Below are 16,237 nucleotides of genomic sequence, written 5' to 3'. Positions count from 1 at the left end.
ACAGTACTTCATCAAACAAGTACTTGTATAGTGTAAAACACACAGTACTTCATCAAACAAGTACTTGTATAGTGTAAAACACACAGTACTTCATCAAACAAGTACTTGTATAGTGTAAAACACACAGTACTTTATCAAATAAGTACTTGTATAGTGTAAAACACACAGTACTTCATCAAATAAGTACTTGTATAGTGTAAAACACACAGTACTTCATCAAACAAGTACTTGTATAGTGTAAAACACACAGTACTTCATCAAACAAGTACTTGTGTAGTGTAAAACACACAGTACTTAATCAAACAAGTACTTGTATAGTATAAAACACACAGTACTTCATCAAAGAAGTACTTGTGTAGTGTAAAACACACAGTACTTAATCAAACAAGTACTTGTATAGTATAAAACACACAGTACTTCATCAAAGAAGTACTTGTATAGTGTAAAACACGCAGTACTTCATCAAAAATGTACTGGTATCGTGTAAAACACGCAGTACTTCATCAAAGAAGTACTTGTATAGTGTAAAACACGCAGTACTTCATCCAAGAAGTACAGTGTTGAGAGAAGAATGCTATGTGGCGTTTAGTGAAGTATAAAATATGTGTGATCTTCCTTGAGATGAGAAAAAGATGTAAAGAATGAAGAAAAGAATGAGAAATGTTCCATGAGTGACTTTTATTGGCAAAGTGAATCTAATGTGATTATTCCATTCATCCATCCATCCATTTTCTACCGCTTGTCCCTTTTGGGGTCGCTGTTGATCAGAAATCAGAGAACAACATGAGGAGGATTTGACATCCTGGTGATACCACAAGGTGGCGCCTTGACTACAAACACTTTTATTTGCTACTAGTCTTGACTGTCATGCGGATCATTTCACATAAAGATGGAAATATTCCAGCAAGTCAGAGAAATGCTAGTAAAACATGAAAGGTGGTGGAAACATCTAACTTGTGAACGCAGGCCAGCAGGGGGCAACACACTCTTATACTCCTACAAAATACTCCATGATGTCATCATGTACTTGTGTATTTATGTAACAATGTTGTCATCTTGTACTTGTGTATTTATGTAACAATGTTGTCATCATGTACTTGTATGTTTTGTATATGATGATATTATCACCTACAAAATACACATTACATGATGTCATCACCTACAAAATGCACATGCACGTGATGATGTCATCATGTACTTGCGTATTTATGTAACAATGTTGTCATCATGTACTTGTATGTTTTGTATATGATGATGTCATCACCTACAAAATACACATTACATGATTTCATTACCTACTAAATACAGTCCATGATGATGTCATCGCCTACAAAATACACATCACATGATGTCATCACCTACAAAATACACATTACATGATTTCATTACCTACTAAATACAGCCCATGATGATGTCATCACCTACAAAATACACATCACATGATGTCATCACCTACAAAATGCACATGCACGTGATGATGTCATCATGTACTTGCGTATTTATGTAACAATGTTGTCATCATGTACTTGTATGTTTTGTATATGATGATGTCATCACCTACAAAATACACATTACATGATGATGTCATCACCTACAAAATACACATTACATGATGATGTCATCACCTACAAAATACACAGTATATGTCATCACCTACAAAATACACATTACATGATGTCATCACCTACAAAATACACAGTACATGATGATGTCATTACCTACAAAATACAGCACATGATGATGTCATCACCTACAAAATACACATTACATGAGTTCATCACCTACAAAATACAGTACAAAATGCACATGCACGTGATGATGTCCTCGTGTACATGTACTAAATGTCATCATGTACTCGTGTATTTATGTAACAATGTTGTCATCATGTACTTGTGTATTTTGTACATTATCATGTCATCGCCTACAAAATATACAAGTACATGACTTGTGTATTTTGCATATGATGATGTCATCACCTACAAAATACACATTACATGATTTCACCACTTACAAAGTACAGTCCATGACGATGTCATCACCTACAAAATACACAGTACATGATGATGTCATCACCTACGAAATACACATTACATGCTACGTACAAAATACACATGATGTCATCGTGTACATGTATTTTGTACATATCACCTACAAAGTACATGATGTCATCACCTACAAAATACACAGTACATGATGTCATCACCTACAAAATACACATGTACACAACGACATACATGCATATTTTGTTGAAGTCATCATGCACTCGTGTATTTTCTAAGTGATGACGTCATCCTGTGCTTCAGTCATTTGTATGTGATGACATCATCATGTAATGTGTATCCTATAGATGATGACAATTTAATGTACAAAATACATGTACATGACATCATCATGTAATGTGTACTTTATAGGTGATGACATGTTAATCTACAAAACACGTACACAATGACATCATCACGTGCTTGTGATGACATCATCATGTAATGTGTATTTTGTAGGTGACATGTACAGAGTACATGAACATGATGACGTCATCATGTAGTACTTTGTTAGGTGATGATATCATCATTAATGTATATTTCGTAGGTGATGACATCATCATGTAATGTGTTATTTTGTAGGTGATATCATCATGTCATGTGTATTTTGTAGGTGATATGTGCAAAATACATGTACACGATGACATCATCACATGTGTATTTTGTACGTGACATGTACAGATCACATGAACATGATGACGTCATCATGTAGTACTTTGTTAGGTGATGATATCATCATTAATGTATATTTTGTAGGTGATGATATCATCATTAATGTATATTTTGTAGGTGATGACATCATCATGTAATGTGTTATTTTGTAGATGATATCATCATGTAATGTATATTTTGTAGGTGATGACATCATCATGTACAAAATACAGGTACACGATTACATCAATACATACGTGTGTATTTTGTAGATGATCACATCATTGATAGAGTTGAGTCCGAGGCATGGTCACCATTGTTGTTGCAGTGAGGTCATCGCTCATGTTTGGGCTGGTCGGCCGGCTCCAACGCGCTGATGCCAGGCCCGCCGCCCTGTTTGCGCGAGGCGTCAGCAGAAAAGTCGGCCACCACGGGGCAGTGATCTGACGCCACGCCCCCCCATGACCAATTGTCAGGAATCCAAGGGTTGGTCAAACCTTCTCGTACGACCGTGCAATGTCCTGACAAGCACAAAACAAACCCTCTTTAGTCACAGCGTCATATTGTCTCGTACATGGTATGAATTATTATACACAATCACTTCCGTTGTCAACAATCAATGATTTATTTTTATTGACCCACACAATCATTTCTGCAAGTAAGCAGAAAGAAAAGTCTGCATGATGTTGACATAATTCCAGTTGTGGAACTTCAATGTCTTCTTTTAGATGTTCATTACTATGCACTGTCTATAACAAATAAATATACTTCAAATAAATAGTTGTTATTTTTTATATATAATAAATATATATGTTAGTAATTGTGCACTGAAGAAGTTATGTAAGTACTTATATATTTAAGTTGTTTAGTACTTGTGTATATTTAAGAAGTTATTTCAGTACCAAGTATATCAAGTTATATTAGTAGTAATATATTAATATAAGTTATTTTGAGAGAGAGAACCTACAAAGAAGAGAGAACCTACCAGTGAGAGAAATCCTACAATGGAGAGAGAACCTACCACTGAGAGAAAAATTACCTTTGAGAGAGAACCTACGACCATTTAAAGACAACCTACTTCCATTTAGAGAGAAGCAGCCACTGAGAGAGAACCTACAGTACTACCATTGAGTAATACCTTACTACCATTGAGATAGAAGCTACAATGAGAGAGAACCTACCATGGACAGAGAACCTACTAACATTGAGAAAGACCTTACTAGCATTTAGATAGAAGCTCCATGGAGAGACAACCTACCACCATTGAGGGAGAACCTACCACCCTTTAGAGGTACCTTACTACCACTGAGAGAGAACCTACCATGGAGAAAGAACCTACGAACATCGAGAGAGAACCGAACATGGAGAGAGAGCCTACTACCATTGAGGGAGAACCTACCACTATTTAGAGATACCTTACTACCACTGAGAGAGAAACTACCCTGTAGAGAGAACCAACCATGGGGAGAGAAACTACTACCATGGAGAGAGAACCTACTACCATTGAGGGAGAACCTACCATTATTTAGAGATACCTTACTACCACTGAGAGAGAAACTACCCTGTGGAGAGAACCGACCATGGAGAGAGAACCTACTACCATGGAGAGAGAACCTACTACCATTGAGGGAAAACCTACCATTATTTAGAGACACCTTACTACCACTGAGAGAGAAACTACCCTGTGGAGAGAACCGACCATGGAGAGAGAACCTACTACCATTGAGGGAGAACCTACCATTATTTAGAGATACCTTACTACCATTGAGAGAGAAACTACCCTGTGGAGAGAAACGACCATGGAGAGAGAACCTACTACCATTGAGGGAAAACCTACCATTATTTAGAGATACCTTGCTACCACTGAGAGAGAAAATACCCTGTGGAGAGAACCGACCATGGAGAGAGAACCTACTACCATGGAGAGAGAACCTACTACCATTGAGGGAGAACCTACCATTGTTTAGAGATACCTTACTACCATTGAGAGAGAAACTACCCTGTAGAGAGAACCGACCATGGAGAGAGAACCTACTACCTTGGAGAGAGAACCTACCATGGAGAGAGAACCTACTACCATTGAGGGAAAACCTACCACCATTTAGAGAAACCTTACTACCATGGAGAGAGAACCTACCACGGATAAATAACTTACAAGCATTTAGATATAAGCTCCATTGAGAGACAACCTACTACCATTGGGGGAGAACCTACCACCATTTAGAGATACCTTACTACAACGGATAGAGAACCTACCTAGGAGAGAGAAACTACCATGGGGAGAGAACCTACTACCATTGAGGGAAAACCTACTACTATTTAAAGAAACCTTACTACCATGGAGAGAGAACCTACCATGGAGAAATAACTTACAAGCATTTAGATATAAGCTCCATTGAAAGACAACCTACTACCATTGGGGTAGAACCTACCACCATTTAGAGATACCTTAATACCACGGAGAAAGAACCTACCCTGGAGAGAGAACCCACCATGGAGAGACAACCTACTACCATTAACAGAGAACCTATCACCATTTAGAGATACCTTACTACCACAGAGAGAGAACCTACCCTGGAGAGAGAACCTAATACCATTGAGGGAAAACCTACCACCATTTAGAGAAACCTTACTACCACTGAGAGAGAACCTACCCTGGAGAGAGAACCTACTACCATTGAGGGAAAACCTACCACCATTTAAAGAAACCTTACTACCATGGAGAGAGAACCTACCATGGAGAAATAACTTACAAGCATTTAGATATAAGCTCAATTGAAAGACAACCTACTACCATTGGGGGAGAACCTACCACCATTTAGAGATACCTTACTACAACGGAAAGAGAACCTACCATGAAGAGAGAACCTACTATCATCAAGAGAGAACCTACTACCATTGAGGGAAAACCCATCACCATTTAGACATACCTTACTACCATTGAGAGAGAACCTACCATGGAGAGAGAACCTTCCATATAGAGAGAACCTACTACCATTGAGGGAAAACCTACCACCATTTAGAGATACCTTACTACCACGGAAAGAGAACCTACCTTGGAGAGAGAACCTACCATGGAGAGAGAACCTACTACCATCAAGGGAGAACCTACTACCATTGAGGGAAAACCTACCACCATTTAGAGATGCCTTACCACCATTGAGAGAGAACCTACAGTCCCCTGGGGAGAGAAGCTACCATAGAAAGAGAAGCTACTACTATGAAGAAAGAACCTACCAGAGTAGATCTTCTTGAGAGAGCGGCTCAGCCAGATGTTGTCCAGGCAGTGTGTTCCCTGAGGGCAGCTGGTGCTGATGTTGGTGAAGTGCTTGGCTGCTAGCAGAGCAGACATCTTCTCTTTTCTCAGGAAGTCCAGCTCAGCGCTCTGAGGAGGACGTCCAAAGTCTCCCAGCACCACAACCTCCTTCTCACCTGTGCAGCAACATCCAACAACCATCACAACTCACCTGTGCAGCAACATCCAACAACCATCACAACTCACCTGTGCAGCAACATCCAACAACCATCACAACTCACCTGTGCAGCAACATCCAACAACCATCACAACTCACCTGTGCAGCAACATCCAACAACCATCACAACTCACCTGTGCAGCAACATCCAACAACCATCACAACTCACCTGTGCAGCAACATCCAACAACCATCACACCTCACCTGTGCAGCAACATCCAACAACCATCACAACTCACCTGTGCAGCAACATCCAACAACCATCACAACTCACCTGTGCAGCAACATCCAACAACCATCACAACTCACCTGTGCAGCAACATCCAACAACCATCACAACTCACCTGTGCAGCAACATCCAACAACCATCACACCTCACCTGTGCAGCAACATCCAACAACCATCACAACTCACCTGTGCAGCAACATCCAACAACCATCACAACTCACCTGTGCAGCAACATCCAACAACCATCCCACCTCACCTGTGCAGCAACACCCAACAACCATCACAACTCACCTGTGCAGCAACATCCAACAACCATCACAACTCACCTGTGCAGCAACATCCAACAACCATCCCACCTCACCTGTGCAGCAACACCCAACAACCATCACAACTCACCTGTGCAGCAACACCCAACAACCATCACAACTCACCTGTGCAGCAACATCCAACAACCATCACAACTCACCTGTGCAGCAACATCCAACAACCATCACAACTCACCTGTGCAGCAACATCCAACAACCATCACAACTCACCTGTGCAGCAACATCCAACAACCATCACAACTCACCTGTGCAGCAACATCCAACAACCATCACAACTCACCTGTGCAGCAACATCCAACAACCATCACACCTCACCTGTGCAGCAACATCCAACAACCATCACACCTCACCTGTGCAGCAACATCCAACAACCATCACAACTCACCTATGCAGCAACATCCAACAACCATCACACCTCACCTGTGCAGCAACATCCAACAACCATCACAACTCACCTGTGCAGCAACATCCAACAACCATCACAACTCACCTGTGCAGCAACATCCAACAACCATCACACCTCACCTGTGCAGCAACATCCAACAACCATCACACCTCACCTGTGCAGCAACATCCAACAACCATCACAACTCACCTGTGCAGCAACATCCAACAACCATCACAACTCACCTGTGCAGCAACATCCAACAACCATCACAACTCACCTGTGCAGCAACATCCAACAACCATCACAACTCACCTGTGCAGCAACATCCAACAACCATCACACCTCACCTGTGCAGCAACATCCAACAACCATCACAACTCACCTGTGCAGCAACATCCAACAACCATCACACCTCACCTGTGCAGCAACATCCAACAACCATCACACCTCACCTGTGCAGCAACATCCAACAACCATCACACCTCACCTGTGCAGCAACATCCAACAACCATCACAACTCACCTGTGCAGCAACATCCAACAACCATCACAACTCACCTGTGCAGCAACATCCAACAACCATCACAACTCACCTGTGCAGCAACATCCAACAACCATCACAACTCACCTGTGCAGCAACATCCAACAACCATCACAACTCACCTGTGCAGCAACATCCAGCAACCATCACAGTGCACACCCACAACTCACCTCACCTTCTTGCTCGGTGAGCACACCTGTGCAGTTACGTAGTGCACGTGTGTGTGTGTGTGTGTGTGTGTGTGTGTGTGTGTGTGTGTGTGTGTGTGTGTGTGTGTGTGTGTGTGTGTATTGGGGGATAGAGCAAATCTCAAGGTAGGAATCGAGTACTAAAGTGAACTAGAGTTTATTCGATTGTACGATAGTGTAGTTTAACTGTGGGTGTGGGTGTAAGAAAGTATGTAAGTATGTGTGTAAAAGTATGGATGTAAGTATATGTGTGTAAATACTTGGATTTAAGTGTGTGTAAAAGTTTGGGTGTAAGTATGTGTGTAAAAGTATGGCAGTAAATATGTGTGTAAGAAGGTATGTAAGTATGTGTGTAAAAATATGGATGTAAGTATATGTGTAAATGCATGGGTGTAAGAAGGTATGTAAGAATTTATGTAAGTACGTGTGTAAAAAATATAGATGTAAGTATGTGTGTAAGAAGGTATGTAAGTATGTGTAAGAAGGTATGTAAGTATGTGTGTAAGTGTGGATGTAAGTATGTGTGTAAGAAGGTATGTAAGTATACTTGTAAGAAGGTATGTAAGTATGCGTGTAAAAGTATGAATGTAGGTATGTGTGTAAGTGTGGATGTAAGTATGTGTGTAAGAAGGTATGTAAGTATGTGTGTAAAAGTATGGATGTAAGTATGTGTGTAAGAAAGTATGTAAGTATGTGTGTAAAAGTATGGATGTAAGTATGTGTGTGTAAATAGTTGGATTTAAGTGTGTGTAAAAGTTTGGGTGTAAGTATGTGTGTAAAAGTATGGCAGTAAATATGTGTGTAAGAAGGTATGTAAGTATGTGTGTAAAAATATGGATGTAAGTATATGTGTAAATGCATGGATGTAAGAAGGTATGTAAGAAATTATGTAAGTACGTGTGTAAAAAATATAGATGTAAGTATGTGTGTAAGAAGGTATGTAAGTATGTGTGAAAGAAGGTATGTAAGTATGTGTAAGAAGGTATGTAAGTATGCGTGTAAGTGTGGATGTAAGTATGTGTGTAAGAAGGTATGTAAGTATACTTGTAAGAAGGTATGTAAGTATGCGTGTAAAAGTATGAATGTAGGTATGTGTGTAAGTGTGGATGTAAGTATGTGTGTAAGAAGGTGTGTAAGTATGTGTGTAAAAGTATGAATGTAAGTATTGTGTAAGAAGGTATGTAAGTATGTGTGTAAGAACATATGTAAGTATGTAAGTGTGGATGTAAGTATGTGTGTAAGAAGTTATCTAAGTATGTGTGTAAAAGTATGGCTGTAAGTATGTGTGTAAGAAGGTATGTAAGTATGTGTGTAAGAAGGTATGTAAGTATGTGTGTAAGAAAGTGTGTAAGTATGTGTGTAAGAAGGTATGTAAGTATGCGTGTAAAAATATGGATGTAAGTATATGTGTAAATGCATGGGTGTAAGAAGGTATGTAAGAATTTATGTAAGTACGTGTGTAAAAAATATAGATGTAAGTATGTGTGTAAGAAGGTATGTAAGTATGTGTGTAAGAAGGTATGTAAGTATGTGTAAGAAGGTATGTAAGTATGTGTGTAAGAAGGTATGTAAGTGTGGATGTAAGTATGTGTGTAAGAAGGTATGTAAGTATACTTGTAAGAAGGTATGTAAGTATGCATGTAAAAGTATGAATGTAGGTATGTGTGTAAGTGTGGATGTAAGTATGTGTGTAAGAAGGTATGTAAGTATGTGTGTAAAAGTATGGATGTAAGTATGTGTGTAAGAAGGTATGTAAGTATGTGTGTAAGAACGTATGTAAGTATGTGTGTAAGTGTGGATGTAAGTATGTGTGTAAGAAGTTATCTAAGTATGTGTGTAAAAGTATGGCTGTAAGTATGTGTGTAAGAAGGTATGTAAGTATGTGTGTAAGAAGGTATGTAAGTATGTGTGTAAAAAAGTGTGTAAGTATGCGTGTAAGAAGGTATGTAAGTATGTGTGTAAGAAGGTATGTAAGTATGTGTGTAAAAAAGTGTGTAAGTATGCGTGTAAGAAGGTATGTAAGTATGTGTGTAAGAAAGTATGTAAGTATGCATGTAAGAAGGTATGTAAGTATGCGTGTAAAAAGGTATGTAAGTCTGCGTGTAAGAAGGTATGTAAGTAGGTGTGTAAGAAAGTATGTAAGTATGTGTGTAAGAAAGTGTGTAAGCATGCGTGTAAGAAGGTATGTAAGTATGTGTGTAAGAAAGTGTGTAAGTTTGCGTGTAAGAAGGTATGTATGTGTGTAAGAAAGTATGTAAGTATGCGTGTAAGATGGCATGTAAGCATGTGTGTAAGAAAGTATGTAAGTATGTGTGTAAGAAAGTGTGTAAGCATGCGTGTAAGAAGGTATGTAAGTATGTGTGTAAGAAAGTGTGTAAGTTTGCGTGTAAGAAGGTATGTATGTGTGTAAGAAAGTATGTAAGTATGCGTGTAAGAAGGTATGTAAGTATGCGTGTAAGAAGGTATGTAAGTATGCGTGTAAGAATGTATGTAAGTATGTATGTAAGTATGTGTGCAAGAAAGTATGTATGCATGTAAGAAGGTATGTAAGTATGTGTGTAAGAAGGTATGTAAGTATGTGTGTAAAAAAGTATGTAAGTATGTGTGTAAGAAAGTAAGTATGTGTAAGAATGTATGTAAGTATGCGTGTAAGAAGGTATGTAAGTATGTATGTAAGAAAGTATGTAAGTATGCATGTAAGAAGGTATGTAAGTATGTGTGTAAGAAGGTATGTAAGTATGTGTGTAAAAAAGTATGTAAGTATGTGTGTAAGAAAGTAAGTATGTGTGTAAGAATGTATGTAAGTATGTGTGTAAAAAAGTATGTAAGTATGTGTGTAAGAAAGTAAGTATGCGTGTAAGAAGGTATGTAAGTATGTGTGTAAGAAAGTATGTATGCGTGTAAGAAGGTATGTAAGTATGTGTGTAAGAAGGTATGTAAGTACGCGTGTAAAAAGGTATGTAAGTATGCGTGTAAGAAAGTATGTAAGTATGTGTGTAAAAAGGTATGTAAGTATGCGTGTAAGAAGGTATGTAAGTATGCGTGTAAGAAGGTATGTAAGTATGTGTGTAAGAAGGTATGTAAGTATGTGTGTAAGAAGGTATGTAAGTATGCGTGTAAGAAGGTATGTAAGTATGTGTGTAAGAAGGTATGTAAGTATGCGTGTAAGAAGGTATGTAAGTATGCGTGTAAGAAGGTATGTAAGTATGTGTGTAAAAGTAAGATGTGTAGCACTGTGCTAAATAGACATAAATAAGTCTTGATTTGGGGCAAAGTATTTAGAAGATGCTAAGATGCAGCGAGGAAGGAAGCAGTGTCAATATCAAAAGCATAAGCGACCTTTCAGTGTTTCCTGGATGATGGCAGACAGGGGGCGACCTTTGACCTCTGCACTCTGCTCCTTGCCAAGTGTGGGTCGCATGTGGACGTTCACCACAGCCACTTTGTGAGAAGAAATCTGCAGGAGAAAGACAAAAGTATGTTGTGGGCTGCATAACAAAAATGTGCTCATGTTTTTGTGTTATGATGGTTTTAAGGTTAACATTTTCTCGTGGGCTACATAAGTGTTTATCAAGCTTTTTTGAGCCAAGGCACATTTTTTGGTTTGAAAAAATGCGGAGGCACACCACCAGCAGAAATCAGTAAAAAACAAAACTCAGTTGACAGTAAAAAGTCGATGTCCCGATTGTTTTATACATGACTTTAAAGCATAAAAGCATGCATGACTATACAGTAGCTCTTGTCTCAAAGTAGGTGTACTGTCACCACCCTGACTTATTTTCACTTTGTTGCTGTTTTCCTGTGTGAAGTGTTTTACTTCTATTTTGGTGGCTTCTTTTTCTTTTTTTGGTATTTTCCCGTTGCAATTTCATAGCTTCCTTTGAGCGATATTTCCCGCATCTACTTTGTTTTAGCAATCAAGAATATTTTTGTTGTTTTTATCCTTCTTAGTGAATACATTGTTTATTGTCATGTCATGTTCGGATGTACTTTGTGGACGTCGTCTTTGCTCCGCAGTAAGTCTTTGCTGTCGTCCAGCATTCTGTTTTAGTTTACTTTGTAGCCAGTTCTGTTTTAGTTTGGTTCTGCATAGCCTTCCCTAAGCTTCAATGCCTTTTCTTAGGGGGCACTCAACTTTTGTTTATTTTTGGTTTAAGCATTAGACACAATTTTACCTGCACGCTGCCTCCCACTGTTTCCGACATCTATCTACAAAGCAGTTAGCACCAGCTGCCACCTACTGATATGGAAGAGTATTACAGGGTCACTCTGCCGAGCTCTAAACCAATGGTCCCCAACCACTGGGCAGATTGGTACCGGGCCGCAGAAGAATTTTAAATTAATTAATTTTTAATTAATTTTTATTAAAAAAATGAAAAAATACAAAAATTAAAAAAAAACATTTTTTTTTTTTTTAAATTAAATCAACATTAAAAACACAATATACACTTACAATTAGTGCAACAACCACAAAAACCTCCCTTTTCATGACAAAAAAAGTCCCTTTTTAATGACAAAAAAACAAAAAAAACAAAGAAAAAAAAGGTTCCCCCCCCCCCCACTACGCCCCCCCACCGGGCCGCGGGACAAAAAAGGTTGGGGACCACTGCTCTAGACAGCACTGCCACTCCTCAACAAAAAATCATTTGCAGACTATAAATACCGGTTTGCAAAAAATATTTTCAACCCAAATAGGTGAAGTTAAACAATCTCCCACGGCACACAACAGTGGCTGAAAAATACTGGTCTAGTGAAGTGAATTATATTTATATAGCGCTTTTCTCTACTGACTCAAAGCGCTTTACATAGTGAAACCCAATATCTAATTTATACATTTAAACCAGTGTGGGTGGCACTGGGAGCAGGTGGGTAAAGTGTCTTGCCCAAGGACACAACGGCAGCGACTAGGATGGCGGAAGCGGGAATCGAACCTGCAACCCTCAAGTTGCTGACACGGCCGCTCTACCAACCGAGCTATACCGCCTCTACATCACAAAACGTGTTTATCTTTTGGTGCTATGATGGTTTCAAGGTACATTTAACACCCTTCCTGCTGGTCTAAATAATACACAGAGGTTATGTTTTGGTGTACATTTACAACGTGTTTCCTGATATGGGAATGTGCGTTAATGGCAAATAAGTATATGTGTAAAAAGGCTATTGCAAAGGAAAAAGCAATCCAGAAGTTTATGGAACTATCAACTCCCAGATTAAGAGAAATGCATACTGTTCACACTGGTCATGTGACAATGTTATTCTTTGTTGGTTACGACTTGCTTGTGTTTAAAAGAGGCAAGGATTGATGAAGCGACGAAGTGGTATACTTACAGAGAAGTGGGCCAGGAAGCTTGTGGAGGCTCCATCGCAGTTTTTGGCAGACTCTAAGAGTGCAGCATCCAGGAGCTGCACACTAGTGGAATCCCACAGAAAGCCAGAATAGCTCACTTCCTGTCAACACAACACGATGACACACATCCATCAACAATCATGAATGTACAAACCCCTTTTTCATATGTGTTGGGAAATTGTGTTAGATGTAAATATAAACAGAATACAATGATTTGCTAATTTCTTTTCAACCCATATTTAGTTGAGTATGCTACAAAGACAAGATTTTTGATGTTCAAACTCATAAACTCTATTTTTTTTTGCAAATAATAATTAACTTAGAATTTAATGGCTGCAACACTTGCCAAAGTAGTTGGGAAAGGGCATGTTCACCACTGTGTTACATCACCTTTTCTTTTAACAACACTCAATAAACGTTTGGGAACTGAGGAAACTAATTGTTGAAGCTTTGAAAATGTAATTCTTTCCCATTCTTGTTTTATGTAGAGCTTCAGTCGTTCAACAGTCCGGGGTCTCCGCTGTCGTATTTTACGCTTCAAAATGCGCCACACATTCTCAACAGGAGACAGGTCTGGACTGCAGGCGGGCCAGGAAAGTACCCGTACTCTTTTACTACAAAGCCACGCTGTTGTAACACGTGGCTTGGCATTGTTTTGCTGAAATAAGCAGGGGTGTCCATGATAACGTTGCTTGGATGGCAACATATGTTGTTCCAAAACCTGTAAGTCCCTTTCAGCATTAATGGTGCCTTCACAGATGTGCAAGTTACCCATGCCTTGGCCACTAATACACCCCCATACCATCACACATGCTGGCTTTTCAACTTTGCGCCTATAACAATCCGGACGGTTATTTTCCTTTGTTCCAGAGGACACCACGTCCACAGTTTCCAAATATAATTTGAAATGCGGACTCATCAGACCACGGAGCACTTTTCCACTTTGCATCAGTCCATCTTAGATGAGCTCGGGCCCAGCATAGCTGGCTGCGTTCCTGGGTGTTGTTGATAAATGGCTTTCGCTTTGCATAGTAAGAGTTTTAACTTGCACTTAACAGATGTAGCAACCAACTGTAGTTACTGACAGTGGTTTTATGAAGTGTTCCTGAGCCCATGTGGTGATATCCTTGACACACTGATGTCGGTTTTTGATGCAATACCGCCTGAGGGATCAAAGGTCCGTAATATCATCGCTTACGTGCAGTGATTTTTCCAGATTCTCTGAACCTTTTGATGATTTTACGAACCGTAGATGGTAAAATCCTTAAATTCCTTGCAATGACTCGTTGAGAAACTGTTCGACAATTTGCTTACAAAGTGGTGACCCTCGCCCCATCCTTGTTTGGGAATTACTTAGCATTTCATGGAAGCTGCTTTTATACCCAATCATGGCACCCACCTGTTCCCAATTAGCCTGCACACCTGTGGGATGTTCCAAATAAGTGTTTGATGAGCATTCCTCAATTTTATCAGTTTTTTTTGCCACCTTTCCCAATTACTTTGTCACGTGTTACTGGCATCAAATTCTAAAGTTAATGATTATTTGCAAAAAAAAAAAATTAAATCAGTTTGAACATCAAATATGTTGTCTTTGTAGCATATTCAACTGAATATGGGTTGAAAAGGATTTGCAAATCATTGTATTCCGTTTATATTTACATCAAACACAATTTCCCAACTCATATGGAAACGGGGTTTGTATAACAATATACTCATCCATAAACACTCATGAATATATGACAGTATACTTAGCCATAAATATTGAAATACTAATGAATATATGACAGTATACTTAGCCATAAATATTGAAATACTAATGAATATATGACAGTATACTTATCCATACATGTAACAATATTAATTAACATATAACAGTATATGTATCCATAAATACTAGGGGTGTAACGGTATGTGTATTTGTATTGAACCGTTTCGGTACGGGGGTTTCGGTTCGGTTGGGAGGTGTACCGAACGAGTTTCCACACGGACATATTAAGTAGCGTACCGCACATTGTGTAAACAATACACGCCGAGGCACAAGACATGGCATGGTAGCAGCAACCGGGCTACGATAGACTGACCATACCTCATCTTTGCATCGGACATGTCCTCATTTGCCGGGCTGTCCGGGTGGAGTTTCTTAAATGCTTCAAATCTCCGGTATTTTAATTTTGGTTTGTGTGTATTTTCAATGTACGTTCAGAGTTAAGAAGGGGTTAAAAACAGAACAAATTGTGCACACAGCAGCTTTGGTGAGGGAGGGGCAGAGACAGAGAGAAGGAGAGAGTTATGATAAATGCGCATGCGTTTATTAAAATAAACAAAAACAAACAAAAGTGAAATAAAAAAGCTTAAAGGCTAAATGTAATTTAGAAAAAGTTGCAACGTTGACTAATAAAATAAAGTTGTTTTTTTTCCTTTCAAACTGTCATTGCTGAAAACATAATACTGAATCAAAATCAATGTTATCAATCAATCAATCAATCCACTTTATTTATATAGCACATTTAAACAACAATAACGTTTCCAAATAATATTGTTAAAAACAATATTATGCTCCACCAATGACTGAATAAAACAAAAAATGAATAAAAATAAAACCAATAAAAACAATATAAAAACAAATATGATTAAAAACTATTTTAAAGGGTAAAATCAATTAAAACAGTAAAATAAAAAAAAATGTTATTATGAATTATTGACCTAGCCAAAAATTCCCATTACTTCACATCCAAAATCCACTAAGAAAAATATTTTTGGTGGAAGATTTTGCAAATTTGGTAAACAAATAACCCCAAAATTTTTATTTTGTTGTTTTCTTACTGTATCGAAAATGAACCGAACCGTGACCTCTGAACCGAGGTACGTACCGAACCGAAATTTTTGTGTACCGTTACACCCCTAATAAATACTTATGAGTATATTACAGTGTACATATCCATAAATGTTGAAATACTAGTGAATATATTACTAGTATACATATCCATACATGTTGAAATACTAATGAATATATTACAATATACATATCCATAAATGTTGAAATACTAGTAAATATTA

At 38.5% G+C, this 16,237-nt stretch overlaps 1 protein-coding gene across 3 annotated transcripts in view; it reads right to left on the bottom strand.

The window, feature by feature from the left end:
- Positions 1 to 663: 663 nt before the first annotated feature.
- Positions 664 to 16,237, bottom strand: part of LOC133540093 (endonuclease/exonuclease/phosphatase family domain-containing protein 1-like) — a 35,130-nt gene continuing 19,556 nt past the window's right edge. The window contains exons 5-9 of one of the 3 annotated variants that reach the window (XR_009803554.1): positions 13,162 to 13,281; positions 11,173 to 11,290; positions 5,928 to 6,122; positions 2,204 to 3,211; positions 664 to 2,172 (exon numbers count right to left, since the gene is read on the bottom strand). Coding sequence is in view for 2 of the 3 variants with exons in the window: in XM_061882586.1 (XP_061738570.1) it covers positions 3,024 to 3,211; positions 5,928 to 6,122; positions 11,173 to 11,290; positions 13,162 to 13,281 (621 nt within the window). In the remaining variant the exon portion in view is untranslated. Of the gene's footprint in view, positions 3,212 to 5,927; positions 6,123 to 11,172; positions 11,291 to 13,161; positions 13,282 to 16,237 lie in introns of all 3 variants that reach the window. The other 2 variants (XM_061882586.1, XM_061882585.1) reach the window with 2 other exon arrangements.

The sequence above is a fragment of the Nerophis ophidion genome, linkage group LG21 (genome assembly GCF_033978795.1).
Source record: "Nerophis ophidion isolate RoL-2023_Sa linkage group LG21, RoL_Noph_v1.0, whole genome shotgun sequence".
Taxonomy (NCBI): domain Eukaryota; kingdom Metazoa; phylum Chordata; class Actinopteri; order Syngnathiformes; family Syngnathidae; genus Nerophis; species Nerophis ophidion.
Note: the sequence above shows the minus strand (reverse complement) of the source record. Positions and strands in the feature narration are given on the sequence as shown.